At 40.6% G+C, this 17,095-nt stretch overlaps 1 protein-coding gene across 1 annotated transcript; it reads left to right on the top strand.

Moving 5' to 3' along the window:
• The first annotated feature begins 334 nt into the window (after positions 1-334).
• grm6b (glutamate receptor, metabotropic 6b) lies at positions 335-17,095 on the top strand. Its single transcript, XM_029432277.1, has 11 exons — positions 335-452; positions 1,517-2,109; positions 6,183-6,399; positions 8,018-8,153; positions 8,307-8,461; positions 9,094-9,234; positions 9,342-9,542; positions 10,328-10,467; positions 11,291-11,914; positions 11,989-12,300; positions 15,593-17,095. Exons 2-11 carry the CDS (start codon positions 1,573-1,575, stop codon positions 15,824-15,826), a joined length of 2,697 nt encoding a protein of 898 aa, XP_029288137.1. The 5' UTR covers positions 335-452; positions 1,517-1,572; the 3' UTR covers positions 15,827-17,095.

Genomic DNA, 17,095 nt, shown 5'->3' with positions numbered 1-17,095 from the left:
CAGAGAGAGAGAGGCAGAGGGAGAGAGAGAGAGTGGGGGGGAGTGCCTGGACAGAGAAGCACACAGAGGAAAAAAGAGAGAGAGAGAGAGGGCTTTTAAGGGATTTGGCAGTGATTTGTAGAATCTCACTGCTGTAATGTTTTGCTTTTTCTCCACTTTTCTCTGATTTTGCGATGATACTACACCCTGAAGCCTAACAAGGCAGTGTTTTCATTTAGTCTATAAATCTCTACTAACTACTTATTTTTTTAGACCATTGTTTTTTTTAGTGTTCTGCTTATTTTTGAGAGTGCACGGCGGCTGTCTGAGATGATAGAGGATTTACTTTTGGTGAGGAGAGGAGAGCCTTGCCTCTAGATATATATAATCACATTTCAGACCATGGATGGAGGCCTGCTGGGAAGAGCTCATGTGATGGACAAAATCAAGATCGGTCAATGAAGAATGGGCAGGTAAGAAGAAATGTCTCTACTTGCAGGTTGCCTGTCATGGTATTTTCAAAAGGGGAAATTGTCTGCAAGCGTTGTGTGATTTCTGCACATTTATGCTCTTATTTTTTTAAATATTTTCAACAAATTCAACTCCACAAGTGCAGCAGAAAGAAATAGAAAGATTTGAATAGAAAGTGTGAATGTTGAATATGAATAATATTTAAGTGTATATTGCAATCTTAAAGAGCATTTTGTTACTATTACTTAGCTTTCATTCATATTTAGATGTAATACTAAAATGTTAACGAAATTAAGTTAATGCATTATATACAATATATTTTCTATTGTCAATATTCTGCCTGGAAATATAAAATATATTTACACCCTTAATAATTTCATTTTACAGTCTGTGGGATCTTTGTTTACTGTGGGTTTTCTAAAGGATCCTCATGCAGATAAAATTACCTGCTCCAACCTCTGGAGCATGAAATGCTGCAATGTTCAGTTGATGTTTTCTGTTTTGCAAAATTTATAATGTTTTCCATCATCGGCACTCAGCTCTCTGTGATAAAAGCATCCAGTGTTCACTCTGTCATCCTGAATGCTGTCTCAAGTCTTCTCCTCAGCCAAAGCTTTCTTTCAAGGAGTTTACATGAAGAGCTTATATTTAGTCTTTTATTTTGTTTTCTCAGTTTGGATCTAATGTGCTAAAAACAGAACGCAGTAGAAGATTTGCCAAAATAATTGTCATACATTTTTTACAAATCTTCTAGTTTGCTCTCTGCATTTATACATTTTGTTTTTCACATTTTTCTATTCAAGATCTCAAACGATACAAATTTCCTCTTATTTCTGGTCGTATCCACAATTTGTAGCCATTGAGTTTTCTTATTTCTTCTCTCTCAAAATGTTGATAATGAATAAAAGAATGCGTTGCATTCTTATTTTTATTTTATGTCGTTTGTAGTTTCACAGTGACATACCTTCACTGACAGTTTTAGAGACCAAACAGGCAAGATCCAAGTCAGTAAACAGCTATTGTCATTCTGATGAGATGATAATCAGACCTCTCCGTCTGCCCTCAGGTGTCAAAGGTAGAGGGAGTGGCCTGGTGCTGTCAGTACCTCTGCTGGTCATCATCATGACATCAGAGGCCTGCTCGTCCCATCGGTGCTGCTGGCTCACTTCACCCTTCAGATACCAAACATGGCTTCATCTGATGTGGGTGCTGCTGGTGGCTATCATCCCGGGTCTGTGGGCCCAGCAGGGCACGCAGCCCCAGTCCATCAAAATCGAGGGCGACATCACTTTGGGAGGACTGTTCCCCGTGCACTCTCGGGGACCTGCTGGTGTGCCCTGCGGGGAGATCAAGAGAGAAAAGGGGATCCATCGTTTGGAGGCCATGCTGTACGCCTTGGACCAGATAAACAGTGACCCGGACCTGCTGCCTAACATCACTCTTGGAGTGCGGGTCCTGGACACCTGCTCCAGAGACACCTACGCCCTGGAGCAGTCGCTCACCTTTGTCCAGGCCCTTATCCAGAAGGACAACTCAGACGTGCGATGCTCAAACGGAGAGCCGCCAATCATCCCCAAACCAGAGAGGGTGGTCGGGGTTATCGGGGCTTCTGGCAGCTCCGTGTCCATCATGGTGGCCAATGTGCTCAGATTGTTTGCGGTGAGTTTACTCTCATTACCTCTCTCCATTAAACACTGAAAGGGGTATATATTTGGTACAATTTCAAAGGTTATCAACCGATTAAATGGGCGTTATCAGTGGTTATCAGCTTCATAGATATGGGTCTGAAGGGCCCTGCTACACCTACTAGTAGGTTCAGAAGGCCGTTATCAGTATTCAAATGCTTGATTACCGATACGAATACAAGAAGACGAAGTTAGGCGGCAATATCTAGTGGCTGTAGTAATTATGACGGCAGCAATGGAGGAAGTCAGATGACATGGTATAAAGAGCGTCAAAGTTCGCGTAAGGAGGAGGTCGGGGTGGATGTACAGGTGAAACAAACACAGGACATTCACTCACTTACGTAAGTAACCAACAAACTTATTTTAACCCAAATCATGATCTTTTCCTAAACCTAACCAAGCAGTTTTGCTTCAATTCACAACTGTAGCCATGTGTTACTTTAGGGTGGGTAGGTGCAGTTTGCATTTGAATGGCAATGACAACAACTGATAAGAGACATTAATTGGGCTGATAACTTGTAACATGGGTGGAAAACATTATTCCTTACTGATTTCTCTTTTTAATCTATTTACAAAAGAGAACCCAACAGGTGGGTTTGTTGCTTAATCAACACCCTCAGGGCGCACTGATCACTCTCTGTTGCTGGACATTTGTAGGAAAACCTTTCACAAGATATCACACGAAGCGCTGTATGACGATACGTTGCACAAGTAGCGTTGTGGTCGCAAGAGTTAAACTAAGAGAGACTATGCCAAAAGGTGTGCCACTATCAGGAATACATCCCTAATATTTTGGTTATTTAGTTTTGGACGTCTTTTAGTGATACCAGTGAGTAGTAGTGCTCAGAAAGAGGACCGTCTCTGTGTCTGAACACACAATCACACACAATTTAGCTTTTGATGTAGATTCATGGCTCAAACTAGCTGATGATTGTATTTGAATGAACTTACTTGTTCATGCTTGTACTGTTAAATTAGCTCACCGCTGAACTAGTTAAGATGTACAAGAGCACACAACGGTCTTATTCATTTAATCATTTTATCCACTCTTACATGATGAATGGGGCCATCATTAAATTTGGTCTTCATTCTGCAGCATGAACACGGTGAGGTTTAATTGCAATTCGCTTTTGGACTTTAAAAACATAATTAAGAGTATGCCTCGCATGCAATAACATAATCTCATTGGATATTCTGATTGATAATATTGCACAGATCCCCTCATTGCTGCTGTATAGACACATTTTCATTACATATTTCACGTGGTACGATTTTGATTTAAAGCGATGAATGTTTTGAAAAGAGTCTCTATACACTTCACAGGCTTTTGAATCCATTGTCATGGGTGTCCTCTGCAGGCTAATCCGTGTTATGTGTTCATTTTTTTTCGTGTACAGATGATTGAACTTTGATAATTGATTACACTGCTTACAGCGATGATGGCACATTGAATCTGTGTAAATCCCACATTATGTCGTGTTCTCACTGACTTACTGACATAGTCTGCCAGAACTCTAGAAACATAGAACAGTAGTCCGGATTTAAATTGGCTAAATTTGTTTCACATGAAAAAAAAAAAAATCGAATCGCTCCTCATTTTGTACTTGTTACAGCATTCTTTATAGTGTGAATGTTGATTTGAGAGCCAAGGATGCTTGCATACAGGGCAGATGTTAAATACAGAATTATAGATCCCACCCTCCACTAAGCCCCTCTCAGCAGCTCAGGACCCTGGGCTGAAAATAGAGCATCAGGGCAGCGGGATGGCATTGGTTCTAGGATAACAGCAACTTGTAGCCTGGACAGGGGAGTAGATTTAGCTAAATGGTATGTTTCCTCCTACTGTCCATATGTGCTGCTCTCTACGCTGCGGATACTTCTCCACTCACTTTACTTTGAACATCTGCTCTCAGCGCTGTTTCATCCTCTTCCACACATGCTTTAAGAAGTTACCATTATATTATTATTCCAGCATTTTAAATGTGAGGATTTGCTACTTTTCTTTCTTTTACATCAATGTGAATTTAATATCTTTGGGTTTTGAACCAATAGCCATACAAAGTGCACAATTTGAAAATATGAAAACGTTGGTAATAGCAATGGACATTTTTCACTATTTTTAAAAATGTCATCGATCAAACAATTCATCAAAAACGTATTTATATATTAACATAATACAATAATTATTAGTTGTAGGCCTTTTTTTTATTTTGCAATTTATTTAGTAACATCCAACATTTCAACGCACTGTCCATAATATGAATTTGGGCTGCACGATATGAGGAAAATATGCTATAATTTTGTTGAGTGTCAAGAAAACGATATTACTTGCGATAAATAAACAGATGTTTAAGTGTAATCAGTTCTTCCATTCTGCTGCTTTCATTTGTACTAAAATACAACAAACTGCTTGTGGAATTAAAATAATTAAAGGAACATCTTTTATTGAACTGAACATAAAAGGCATCAATAAAAATAATTAAGAATAGTTACATTTTAAAATGAAGTTTTCTTCTGACACTTATAATTAGAGTGTATTATTGCGATGCGTTTATCGCTATGGCGAATAAAAAAGTGATACATTGTGCAGGCCTACTGTGAATCATCAGTCCGCAACTGAAGACGGTGCAGTTAAATTAATTTTCCTAAAGCCTCAATAATTCTGTTGCAAAGTTAATTTCAATCATAACAGAAGAAAATCATTGAGTCCGTCTATTCAATGTCCCTGAACCTTTCAGGACACTTTTTATGCTCTGAATGAACTTCTGATCATTGTCATTCTCTTACACCCCACTCTTCACAAAATAAAAAAATGATGCTCGTCATAACATCTGTATGTTGTCCCTGCACACACTTCTGTTTGGTAAAGACCAATCAGACCAGTAAATGCAGGGCTAAAACAAACAATCCTATTTCCTTGGCTTGGATCCTGGAACATCTTGGACAGTTTCCATCCTTTACCGATTGTGAGAAAGATCTCAGCAGTACAGGATTGTAAGTAGATACTCATGTAACTGATACGGCTCATTGATTTTAGAAAGTGAATTTGTGCAGATGCTTCTATGGGATTAATTTGTAGAGGATTACGTTTCCACTTGTTCATTACCAATGTGTACGCAAATGATCGAAATCACCACCTCGCTGACACTGACTCCTCTGGAGACTGATGTTACTTAAAGAACTTGTCAAACACAGTAATGGAAGAATGTTTTTTTTGTTGCAGAAAGTTTATACCTGGTTGAAGATGTGGTCTGTGAAATTAAAGTTGACCAGTAAATTTGAGCTGGACAGGATTAACACACATGTGGCCATCAGAATTAAATATATTGTATGGCTTACAGCTGAGAAATGCTAACCTTTTTCTCGTCTCTTGATCTCTGTCTCTCCCTCTGTGCTTAACATAATTTGACTAAAACCCCTATAATCCTTCCAGATAATCTGTGAAATGGTTCTCTCGCTCCTCTCTCCTTTTCCCTTCACTACCCCTTGTGTCTACCTTTCTCTCCTCATCCTCTCCGGAGGGCCCATAGCGTTAAGCCACGCTGAGGGGCCGGCATTAGCAGGTTCAGGGTGGAGACTGTCCACATAAACTGTGTCATTAACGAAGTAGCACACCAGTAAATTAATCTTCTCATCCTTTTTTTTCTCCAAACAAATGCTTTTACAGCTGTGGTTCCTACCATCTGTATTTCACTATGACGTTAGCTATATGCTCAGCACAGACCAGATCGCGCTGTGAAGTTGCCTCAGTTCTGAGAATTACTGAGATCACAGGCTGTTCAAGCCATGATCGCTCTCTATGATGGTCTAATTCTGGGTTTAATGCTCTGCTACTTGTTAGTTGCTAATGCAGAAGGCCTCTATTAAGACAATGTTAAGGTTTTGTCTGTGAGTAAGTGGTGCATCATCCTCTGATATGGTTCACTGCATCTTCTAGTCATTCTTTTTTTTTTATCTTTGGCACCACATATTGGCCTAATTAAGCTGCTCATGTTTTCTCCTTGACCGGGTCCCTTTCGTCATCACTGACCCACACTTGTTTCTCAGATCCCCCAGATCAGCTACGCTTCCACTGCCCCGGAGCTGAGCGACAAAAGCCGCTACGAGTTCTTTTCCCGTGTGGTGCCTCCTGACTCCTACCAGGCCCAGGCCATGGTGGACATAGTCAAAGCCATGGGCTGGAACTACGTCTCCACACTGGCTTCAGAGGGCAACTATGGAGAGAGCGGCGTTGACGCTTTCCTCCAGATATCCAGAGAAGCAGGTCTGGCTGCATGAACGTGAATTCATTGCTGCGACAATGAGGGATTACTGATTCATCAAGCCATGTTGTTCTCACTCATTAAAAGACTATAATAGGAAACTAAAATCCTTTAATACACAAGAACTAACAGGGCAAACAGAAGTCACTGCGTCATATGGGTTTAAAAGCTCAAATGATGTTACTAAGGTTCATATTTCATATCATTAAAGGATCATAGACATACTGCACATCAATAATTGACAATGCTGGACAGGTCACCGACATAGCAGCATGTTGACAGCCGTTCAACAGACAGCAGACTCAAATATCTCAAGTGTTGGATGAATTACCATTAGGCTACATGTTGTACTGACATTCATGTTCCCCAGAGGACGAATCCTAATGACCTCATGGTGACCACCTGACCTTTCCCTAGTGCCACCAAAAGGTTTACATTGGTGGTTTTAAGTAATATGACTATCATCATCATCATCATCATCATCATCATCATTTTGTGCTATTCGATTAATTGCCATGAAATTTGGTACAGATATTTATGGTCCCCTCAGAAAGAATTGTAATAGCTTTGGTAAACTCCTGTCTTTTCATATAACACCATCCTAATGTCAATCATTTATTTTCCACTATTTTGGTTTATCACCAAAAAAAAAAGAGGGATAAATCCATCTGTACTTTGTGTTTAGCGCTCATTAGCACTAAATGTTAGCATGCTGACCTGCTAAACTAAGATGGAGAACATGGTCAAAATGTCAGCATTGTCATTGTTAGCATAGCATGCTGACGTTAGTAAGTCTCAAAGCTGCTAGCGTGGCTGTAGACCCTTAGTCGTGTAATGTTTATTGTTATTACTCAATGGGATTATTATATAGGCCTACATGTATAGCCTACCTGGTTCACAGAATTAAGTTATTACCTCCGCTAAGGATGTTATGTTTTCGGTTTGTTTTTATAATCAGCAAGATTAAGGAAAAAACTACTGGCCCAATTGTCATGACTCTTTGTGGAAGGCTGTAGCATGGGCCAAGGAAGAACCCATTTAATTTTTAAGCAGATCCAAAGAGAGGGATACACAAATTATTTTTCAATTTAGCTAACAACGCAAGATAGGGCATGGCCTTGGTGGAGGTCTGCACACTCTGAGTGCCCTTCAAGTTTAGACATGTTTTCTAGTTGTCAATACTTAAGTCTGATGCGCTTCATCTAGAAGCTAACATACACAGACTCTACAGCCATGCTAGCAGCTCTGAGGCTGCACTTAGACACAGCAGGGCTTTGAACGAAATGCTAGCAGGCCAACATGCTCACAATGACAATGCTGAGGTATGAAAAGATGCTCTAAAACTAAACCGCCTTTGGTATGTTTACCATTTAAACTATTAGTTTCGCTTGTTAGCATGCTAACAATTGATAATTAGGCTGATGGGAAGGGAACGTGAATAACTAAGTTTATGATATATTAGGCCCTATCCATTATGTAATCTAAAATGTGCTTTTACAGGTTTCAGTTTTGATATTGTTATTAGTATTAGGCTATATACATAATTATTTTCCTGTGCATTGAGGGGGAAAAACGAGAAAGTAAAGCAATGTTAACACATTTCCAATATCTCCGACACAGGGGGGCTGTGTATTGCACAGTCCATAAAGATTCCCAGAGAGCCTCGACCGGGGGAGTTCGAGAAGATCATCAAGAGACTGATGGAGACCTCTAACGCTCGCGGGGTCATCATCTTTGCCAGCGAGGACGACATCAAGTGAGTCAAGCTCTGCTGCATGTCATATGAGAGAATGGAAATCAGCCAGATAATAAAATGTACTTTTTATAATTAATTGTCAAGTTTAATAATAACACTTCCAGAGGAGTAACGCAGAAGGTGTGTGATGAATTTTGATCTGTTCTCTTTCAGACGGGTGCTGCAGACAGCCAAAAAGTCCAACCTAACAGGCCACTTCCTGTTTGTTGGCTCCGACAGTTGGGGGGCCAAAAGCTCCCCCATTCAAGACCAGGAGGAGGTGGCTGAGGGCGCTGTCACCATCCTGCCCAAAAGAGCCTCTATCGATGGTAGGGCACATTTATTAAATCAAAATATTACATCTAGCTCTAACCAACTGGTTGCAATAGGAATATCTTCAATAGCCTGCATTACTTGACATTGATGGATGAGTCTAATAACTATGTAACAAATAAAGGAAATTAATGGTGATGATGATGATGAATGGTGATACTTCCACCCTATCGCTAAAAACGAGTCAATTGAGTCATAGCCGTATGTCATTGTGAAAAACTGTAATATGGTCGCTGATTTCTGCACAAAGATTATTGGTATACTGATATCAATCTGAGCGCTGTGGTTTGAATCAATCAATCAAACTTTATTTGTATGACATCTTTCATACAGGTTAGTGCAGTTCAAAGTGCTTCACAGATGACTGATTTGAGACCAACGCAAAGCAAGACAATAAAAATGATGAAAATGTAATAAAATAGCTATAAGGGTAATAGTAGTAAAACAGTGTGAAATAAAACATAGATTAATAAAAATAACAACTTAAATCCAGTTACAATAATGTTATATTATTCCTATAAACTATTATTTACCAAAAGCCTGACTAGGTTGGTTTTAAGTTTACGGCTAAAGATTTCAACAAAGCATGCAAGAAATGAAATGCAGTCTGTTTTGTGAAATCATTCAGGGTTCGACCAGTACTTTACTTCAAGATCTCTAGAAAACAACAGAAGAAACATCTGGTTTGCAGAATTCTGGGAGGACGACTTCAAGTGCAAACTAACCCGCCCTGGCATAAAGTATGAACTTGGTAGAAGGAAATGTACAGGTAAGCAGGCTACAGTTTAATGTAGGGGTTGAAAATGTATCCTAGTTCTGCGTTTGTGAGCAGTTTGGTCTTTTCATTATTTTTTGACACCTTTGTCATCTTGTCAGGTGAGGAAAGAATCAGTCAACACTCTCAGTACGAACAGGAGGGCAAGGTGCAGTTTGTGATTGACGCTGTGTACGCCATGGCCCACGCCTTACACAGCATGCACATGGACTTGTGTCCTGGCTACATGGGTGTCTGCGAGAAGATGGACCCTGTGGAAGGACGGATGCTGCTCCAATACATTCGTTCTGTCAACTTCAATGGTGAGCTTTTGACTTTCAGTCTTCTCCTTTTCTCCTTTCTCATGCAATGTGTCAAGATTTAGATTCAAGAAAGGTACATTTATTTTCATTAAACTGGATAAGACACCCAAAGTGAGATTGAGATATATCCTGGTAAAAACGTTGCTTTTCAACTGCTGCTCCCCGGCGCCGCAGAAGGTTTGAAAAGAAACACATTTAAAAAAGAAAACAGAAGAAGGGAGGTCAGCTTGAAGTCGGAAGCCTTGAGATGTTTCAGCTAATGTACCTAGCTACAGAACACAGCACATTTCTTCAAAGCACGTCCCCTCCCTAGGGCTGCCTCCTCGCTCTTCCCTATACACACCACTCTCGCTTTTCATTCTCGTCTTTCATAAAAAAGTCACAGTTTGGAAGAAGAGAAAAAAAAAGTGTTCTATGAAAGCATCCTATTTACTGCTCTCCTCTTGCTGGATGACCTTGGCTTGTATGCAACATTTTCTGATTGAGCGCCTGCAGGGACCTGAGAGGAACATTCAATCACGTTAGGGCAACAGAGCAGAGTGCACTGAAAGACTGTACGCGTGGAGGAGAGTTTTCACTAAAGAGCATCCTGCACTCAGTTTCCACATGATTGAACAACACTGAAGAAAGTAAACACAAGCTGTATTTAACAGCGTGTGGGTGTTTTCTCCGCCACTAAAGATGGAGGTGCATGTCTATAGCTCAGAGAGCTTGAGTTCCTCCTCCCCTTTGACTAACTTCTTTGCTTTTTTTGAGGTCATTAAAACTCAGTCTCCATCTAACAGGCAGCGCAGGAACTGGAGTGATGTTCAACGAGAATGGAGACGCTCCTGGTCGCTATGACATCTTCCAATACCAACTGTCTAATGTCACCAACCCGGGCTATAAGGTCATCGGCCAGTGGACAAACCACCTCCGCCTCAATGTAAATATTAGATTTTGTTCCATTTGAGATTCGAGAAACAAATTCAACTTCTATATATAAATAGTTTGACCTTTCGAGAAGATTGATACCATGTAACTAGAGCCAGCAACCAGTTAGCTTAGCTTAGCATAAAGATGGGAAACTAGGGAAAACAGCTAACCATGTTCTCTGCCAGCCCCTCAGCACCTCTAAAGCTCACTAACTAACACGTTACATCTCGAGGGGTTATGTGCCAGACTGTTTCCTGGACAGATGTATATTATATGGATTTATCCACTGATAAGTTTATTCAAAGAAAACGACTGCGTCCTCCACAATGTTCACTAAAAGAGAGAAAGGCAGTGATACTTTGTGCAATTCTAGTATGAATAAAAAGTAAAAACAATAAATAACAAATAGAGCTGTTCTGCTCTGAAGTTCAGTCAATACTATCACTACTACAGTTACAGCCACAACATGTTAACTACTTCAGTTAATAACGGATCTCGTTGTCAGCAGCCATTTTGGAATTCGGATCGTGAAACTGCTCAAACTGTCAAGATCGAGTGCTAGGTCGTTGATCATTCAGGTGATGAATCAGGTGTCGTGATCCTACTCAAACTGCACATGAAATTACAACCGATCTGCAGAAATTCAGACAGATTCTAAAATTAGTCTGGGACGACCAATTCTTGACTACAATCTTGCTTAAGCTAAAGAGACTCCCAGGCTTAATGCAAGCTGGTTTTATTTTTATTTTTTTAAGCATTTTACAAAGTCTTTGCCAGTTCTTACTATATAGTATAGTAAGACAATGTTTGTGTGTTTGTACATCCAACCCTAGCCGGAGGAGATGCAGTGGTCAGGTGGTGACCGTAAGATCCCAGATTCGGTGTGCAGTTTCCCCTGCGAGTCTGGAGAGAGGAAGAAGATGGTGAAGGGAGTTCCTTGCTGTTGGCACTGTGAACTCTGCGATGGCTACCAGTACATGCTGGATGAGTTCTCCTGCGGCATGTGCCCCTTCGACATGAGGCCCTTTAAGAACCGCACAGGCTGCCGGGAAACGCCTATCGTCAAGCTGGAGTGGAGCTCTCCCTGGGCCATCATCCCCGTCTTCCTGGCTATCCTGGGCATCCTGGCCACCACCGGAGTCATCATCACCTTCATCCGCTTCAACGACACGCCCATCGTTCGGGCCTCCGGCAGAGAGCTCAGCTACGTGTTGCTGACAGGCATCTTCCTCATCTACCTTATCACCTTCCTCATGATAGCTGAGCCCAGCACGGGCGTGTGCGCATTCCGCAGGCTGCTGCTGGGGCTCGGCATGTGCATCAGCTACTCCGCCATGCTCACCAAGACCAACCGGATCTACCGCATCTTCGAACAGGGCAAGAAGTCGGTCTCGCCCCCGAAATTCATCAGTCCCACCTCTCAGCTGATTATCACCTTTATACTCATCTCAGTGCAGGTATGCTTGTAGAAGATTCTCTCACACACCACCTAGAGTCTTTGTAGCACTAACTAACGCACCCTTCTCTGCAGTTACTCGGGGTGTTCATCTGGTTTGGTGTGATTCCCCCTCACACCATCATCGACTACGAGGAGCAGAAGCCCCCAAACCCAGAGTTCGCCCGCGGAGTCCTCAAGTGCGACATGGGTGACCTGTCCCTCATCTCGTGTCTGAGCTACAGTATTGTACTGATGATCACCTGCACTGTGTACGCCATCAAGAGCAGAGGAGTTCCTGAGAACTTCAACGAGGCCAAACCCATCGGCTTCACCATGTACACAACCTGCATTGTCTGGCTGGCCTTTGTACCAATCTTCTTTGGCACAGCACAGTCCACGGAGAAGGTGGGAAACTTAGCATTTTGATACCAGTACCTTTAAAGTAATACCAATAACAATAAAGTACTTCATTTAATACTTTTTTGTATGCCACCACCACTCCTCACCATCCACATGATTTATTCTGCGCTTGACTTCACCACACCACGGACTGTATGGATTGTAACGCTTGCTGTGATTGGCTGCGAGCAAAACCATACAATAAGTCATCTTTTCTAGATCTGGGTACAAAAAGAATCAAATGCAGGTATCACTTGACTGGGAAAGTTTCGATAGTACTCAGTACTGGGTTATTTCGGTCGATATCTAAAAAGGTATGGAGTACCGATACCCGGACTAATTACTGATCACTTCTCGTGGGATTGGAGGTAATTGCACTTTGACTTGCTTTTTTATGTTCGATACTTCAATTATATTTTGCACATCTCTACTTCAGTAAAATCATGAATGCAGGACTTTTACTTGTAATGGAGTTTTGTTACTTTTACTTACATTGCTACCCAAATAAATTCATTATCAATTTGCAGATTATTTTCCCAATTTATCGATAACATATCAGAGAATAGTGAAAAAACGATTTCCCACCAGGAGTTCAAAATGCAAAGATATTCGGTCTACTATCATCTAAGATATAAATAAAAAAAGCAGAAGATATTCACATTTGAGAGGCTGCAACCAGGGAATGTTTTTCAGCACTGTTTTTTTGTCTGTCAGTTTCCATTTAGATTCACAAAAGGTGATCTTTCATAAACAATAGGGCACTTATGTGCTTTTCTGGTGTTGAATAAAACAATAGCTCTCATCACTTGAATGTTTTGTCAGTGTTACCACATATACGACTAAACAACTTTAAAGTTAAATTAATTCTTATTCATTCTCCTTATTGTACAATTACTAATGACATCATTATTTTCTTCATGGTATAATCTATTAATTTATCGGTTAATAGATTATTTTGTAAAGTTTAATCCCTCATTGTACTGTACAATTAATCATCAAATTAATATTAGTACATTTATTTTGTTACAGTCATTTTAAGTACTTTATTAATCCCTCTTGGGCTAATTGTATTTTCCCTGAGGCTCTTTACTGTAGATATTAATGGCAGAATTTTAGGCAAATCAAAATCATGCAACACTTAATAACACAGACTAATAGTAAAGGAGTAAATTAATTGCTCAGATGTTCAAAGTGAAATGCAAGTTTGTTGCCCGTCATATCACATTTGCTTCCTGCTGTACTCACAGGACATCCTGCCTCCACTGTACTGAGAGTTTAATTTAGCTTGTGGGCTATTTCTGCCTTCACAGTAAAGTATGAGGCTGTTGGGGGAATATTTGAAAAACAGAGATACGCTTTGACTAATAGAAGAGCGGTATTATGAATCAGTCAGGCTTAAACAATTAAAGCCTGAGGTGCTTTCAAACTCTTTTCACCTCCTTCGAATGGAAATGAAGTGAATTAAGTAAAAGGCAGGCAGGGAGGGAAGGAAAGGAGGTCAGATGAGCTGAGGGACGGTAGGGACCCCTCGTAGACCAAATCAGCCATCCGTTTCAATTAATCATCGCTTAGAAAAAGAGCTAAATATAAACGCTAACATTTGTCTGGCTCATGAAAATTGTTTATCGTCCCATCATGTGTAAGACCGTGAGATCGAGGAGTTACCTGCTCGATGTATTTACGTATGGAGCAACCGTTCACTGCTCCGGAGCTAGTCTTGCCTCGGGCCAAACACATGAATACAACCCCCACAGCTGCTTTTACAAAAGCAGAGGTCACAGATGAAAAGCATGACGGAGATGACAAAGGAAACTATACTGGATGGACATCCTCAGCCTGGGAGATACCAGGATGCTCTACTGCTGCTGCTGCTGATGATAGTGTACAATTTATGACTTATTTATGGCACAAATATATCTTATTTATGGCACATATGACTTGATTTATTTATGACATGTACAGCTTGAATAATGAGTTCATAATTTATTGCAGGCAGGTCTCAGGAGAAGTTATTTCTCATTATTGCTCTTGGATTTGCAATAAGAGGACGAGCAGTGGGGACAAGACGTGGTCAAAAGCCATAAATAGAGCCTCCTTTCCTGACTACAAATCATAAATCATTTATCAGGGGGGAAAACACTGCTTCCTGTGCTTTGAGATGAAATTGTAAAAACCTTATTGTGACAACCTCTAAGAAGACATAGTGTATTTTCTAGAACCATTACAAGATGAAATAATCAATTATTAACCGCAAACAGAAGAATAGTTAAAGATCTCGAAGACATTTTTAGAAATGAATCGATAATGTCAGTTCAGTAACTGTGACCACAGCAGTGTTCATTTTGTTTATGAAAACTACGAATGTGTTAGTCAACAACCTTTCTTTTCCAAGACTAAAGGCCTTTACATACCGGAGGCGTTTCTCTTTTGGTGTGATTAATTTGCACGTCAATATATTTTTAGGAACTCAAACCAATCACGTCGTGTGGAATGGGTTGAGATGCGCCTATATTCATGAGGCTCCCTAATTTGAACCAAGACGGCAAACTTTATTACTCCTTTTAACCCGGACAATCCACTCTCTCCGTTCTTACCTTTTATAATAAAAGCTTTAGACATATAATATTTGCAGGTGATTATTTCGCATGCTCCTGGTGTGTAAAGGCCTTAAGACAAGACGAGGACGAGGCAGCACTGATGAATGAAACACTAACTGTGACTACATCAATATTGTTGACAAAAAAATAGTTGTCGAGACAAAAACAGAGTTTAAAAATTAAAAACGTTTCCAAAAGCTCATTTTATTTGCATTTACAAAAAATGAGACGTTATTCATTTATGCAGCAGTTCTGTTTCCGGTGCTGCTGCGCGTCATATCAGGACTACACCTGCAGCACACTGTCAGCAGTCAGGAGGACTCGGAGGGACTTAAGTGAACAATGACGAGGCTTGGGACAAAGAAACGAGGGGGTATTTTAACTAGACTAAATTGATTGATTCAATATAATCTGATTACTTTTCTTTTTAAGTCTGTTTTTAGACTAAAACTACACTAAAATAGTTATCCTTGGACTAAGATAAGTAATAACTAAAATGCCCAGACTTTTTGTCAACTAAAACTTGATGGACTAAATATGATGAAAGAAAAACCCAACAAGAACATTTGACACAGGACTAAGACACAATTAACTATAGTGTGTGTGTGTGTGTGTGTGTGTGTGTGTGTGTGTGTGTGTGTGTGTGTGTGTGTGTGTGTGTGTGTGTGTATCTTTCTAACCTTGCAGTGTTTCTGTTGCAGTTGTTCATCCAGACCACCACCCTGACGGTGTCCATGAGCCTGAGCGCCACCGTGTCCCTGGGCATGCTCTACATCCCCAAGGTCTATGTAATCATCTTCCACCCGGAGCAGAACGTCCAGAAGAGAAAGCGCAGCTTCAAAGCCGTGGTGCAGGCAGCCACCGTGTCCGTGAAGTCCAACGACAAACAGAACGGAGAGTCCAAGTCCAAGATCGTGCCGGACAGATCACAGTGAAACAAAAACAAACTGGGTCCATATTTTCCTCACCTAATGTCACCAGCCCACACTGAGGCGGCTGAGGAAAATTAATTTACTTCAGTTTTGGCTCAACTGTTTTCCCCCCTTCCCCTTTACTATGGATTGAAATACCAGCAAAGACGTTCCTGGATGTTATTTCTTCTCACACATTTAGATAACTCAGATCTACTCAACCTGGAATGAGGCACAAAAAGGCTTAAAATGAAAAACCTTTTAGTACACTTAAAGGAGAACCGGAAAGACGTTGAGCTATCCTGAATAAGATTTTTTCATTCACATATACATCTCAACTTGACAGGGAGGTGTTGTTAGTTTTAAAAATGCTGTTTAGGAAAAAAAGAAGTTTAAATTGCAACCTTTGTGTATGTATGTGGAATCCCTTGGGGTCAATGAAGCATTGTTTACTGGCTCCGAAAGCACTGCATGGATTGTGTTTAATGTGTACATGAATGTTTTGAAATTGTTTTGTACAGAGTGTAGTGACTTTTTCTTCTGATTGCACCGGAAGGAACCAGCTTTAAAAACGCACCACTATGTCCTGTTACGATTTCTGATGATTAAGTCCCCTGGGGAGGTATAATGAATCACTCTACTATAATCACCCACAGCAGTCATTCAACGTTCAATCACTAATGCAACAAAGCATTTTATTTAAATTAGTGGTATGTATGCAATTATTAAAATACAAGCTGGTTTTCACTGGGGAAACAGGATACAGCAATTATGAGCAGGATATTTATGTTCTACCTGATACCTTTTACTAAACAATGTTTGGCATTTCCCCATATAGTTCCCCACAATCTCCTCGAAGGCCAGCCTGTAAGGCAACATGCCAAAATCATAAACAAGCTACCGTTTCGTTCATGCATGGGAACCGTGTGAGGAAGTTTGATTCTGTGCCCTAAGAGATCATCTCATTTTCATTTCTGCAAACATAATTCATCTAATGAGCTTAATCCTAAAATGAACAGTCCCTTATTTTGCAGTGTACTTTTTGTTACTTCACAACTCAGGTTTTACTGAAAGTGTCTCAAATAAAGTTTTTCTTGAGGATCTGCTTCTGCACTAGTGCAGCCTTTTTCAAGACAAATGGTTTCAGCAGTTACCACGTGCAATACATTCCCCCCCGCCCCCCCCCCCCCCCCCACAGGAGGGCTGAGAGCTTCATGTATGAGAAAACACTGTTTGTACTGCCCTCTGTAGGACAGCACGTCTCAGTGAAATGTTAAGAGGGAATTGTTTGTA

The sequence above is a fragment of the Cottoperca gobio genome, chromosome 5 (genome assembly GCF_900634415.1).
Source record: "Cottoperca gobio chromosome 5, fCotGob3.1, whole genome shotgun sequence".
NCBI classification, from domain to species: Eukaryota; Metazoa; Chordata; class Actinopteri; order Perciformes; family Bovichtidae; genus Cottoperca; species Cottoperca gobio.
Note: the sequence above shows the minus strand (reverse complement) of the source record. Positions and strands in the feature narration are given on the sequence as shown.

Excerpts from the sequence above, each read along its gene's own strand:
- grm6b (XM_029432277.1), top strand. The coding sequence starts at position 1,573 with ATGACATCAGAGGCCTGCTCGTCCCATCGGTGCTGCTGGCTCACTTCA. Across the intron at positions 2,110-6,182 it reads ATGTGCTCAGATTGTTTGCG|ATCCCCCAGATCAGCTACGC; the intron begins GTGAGTTTACTC and ends CTTGTTTCTCAG. Across the intron at positions 9,235-9,341 it reads TGGTAGAAGGAAATGTACAG|GTGAGGAAAGAATCAGTCAA; the intron begins GTAAGCAGGCTA and ends TCATCTTGTCAG.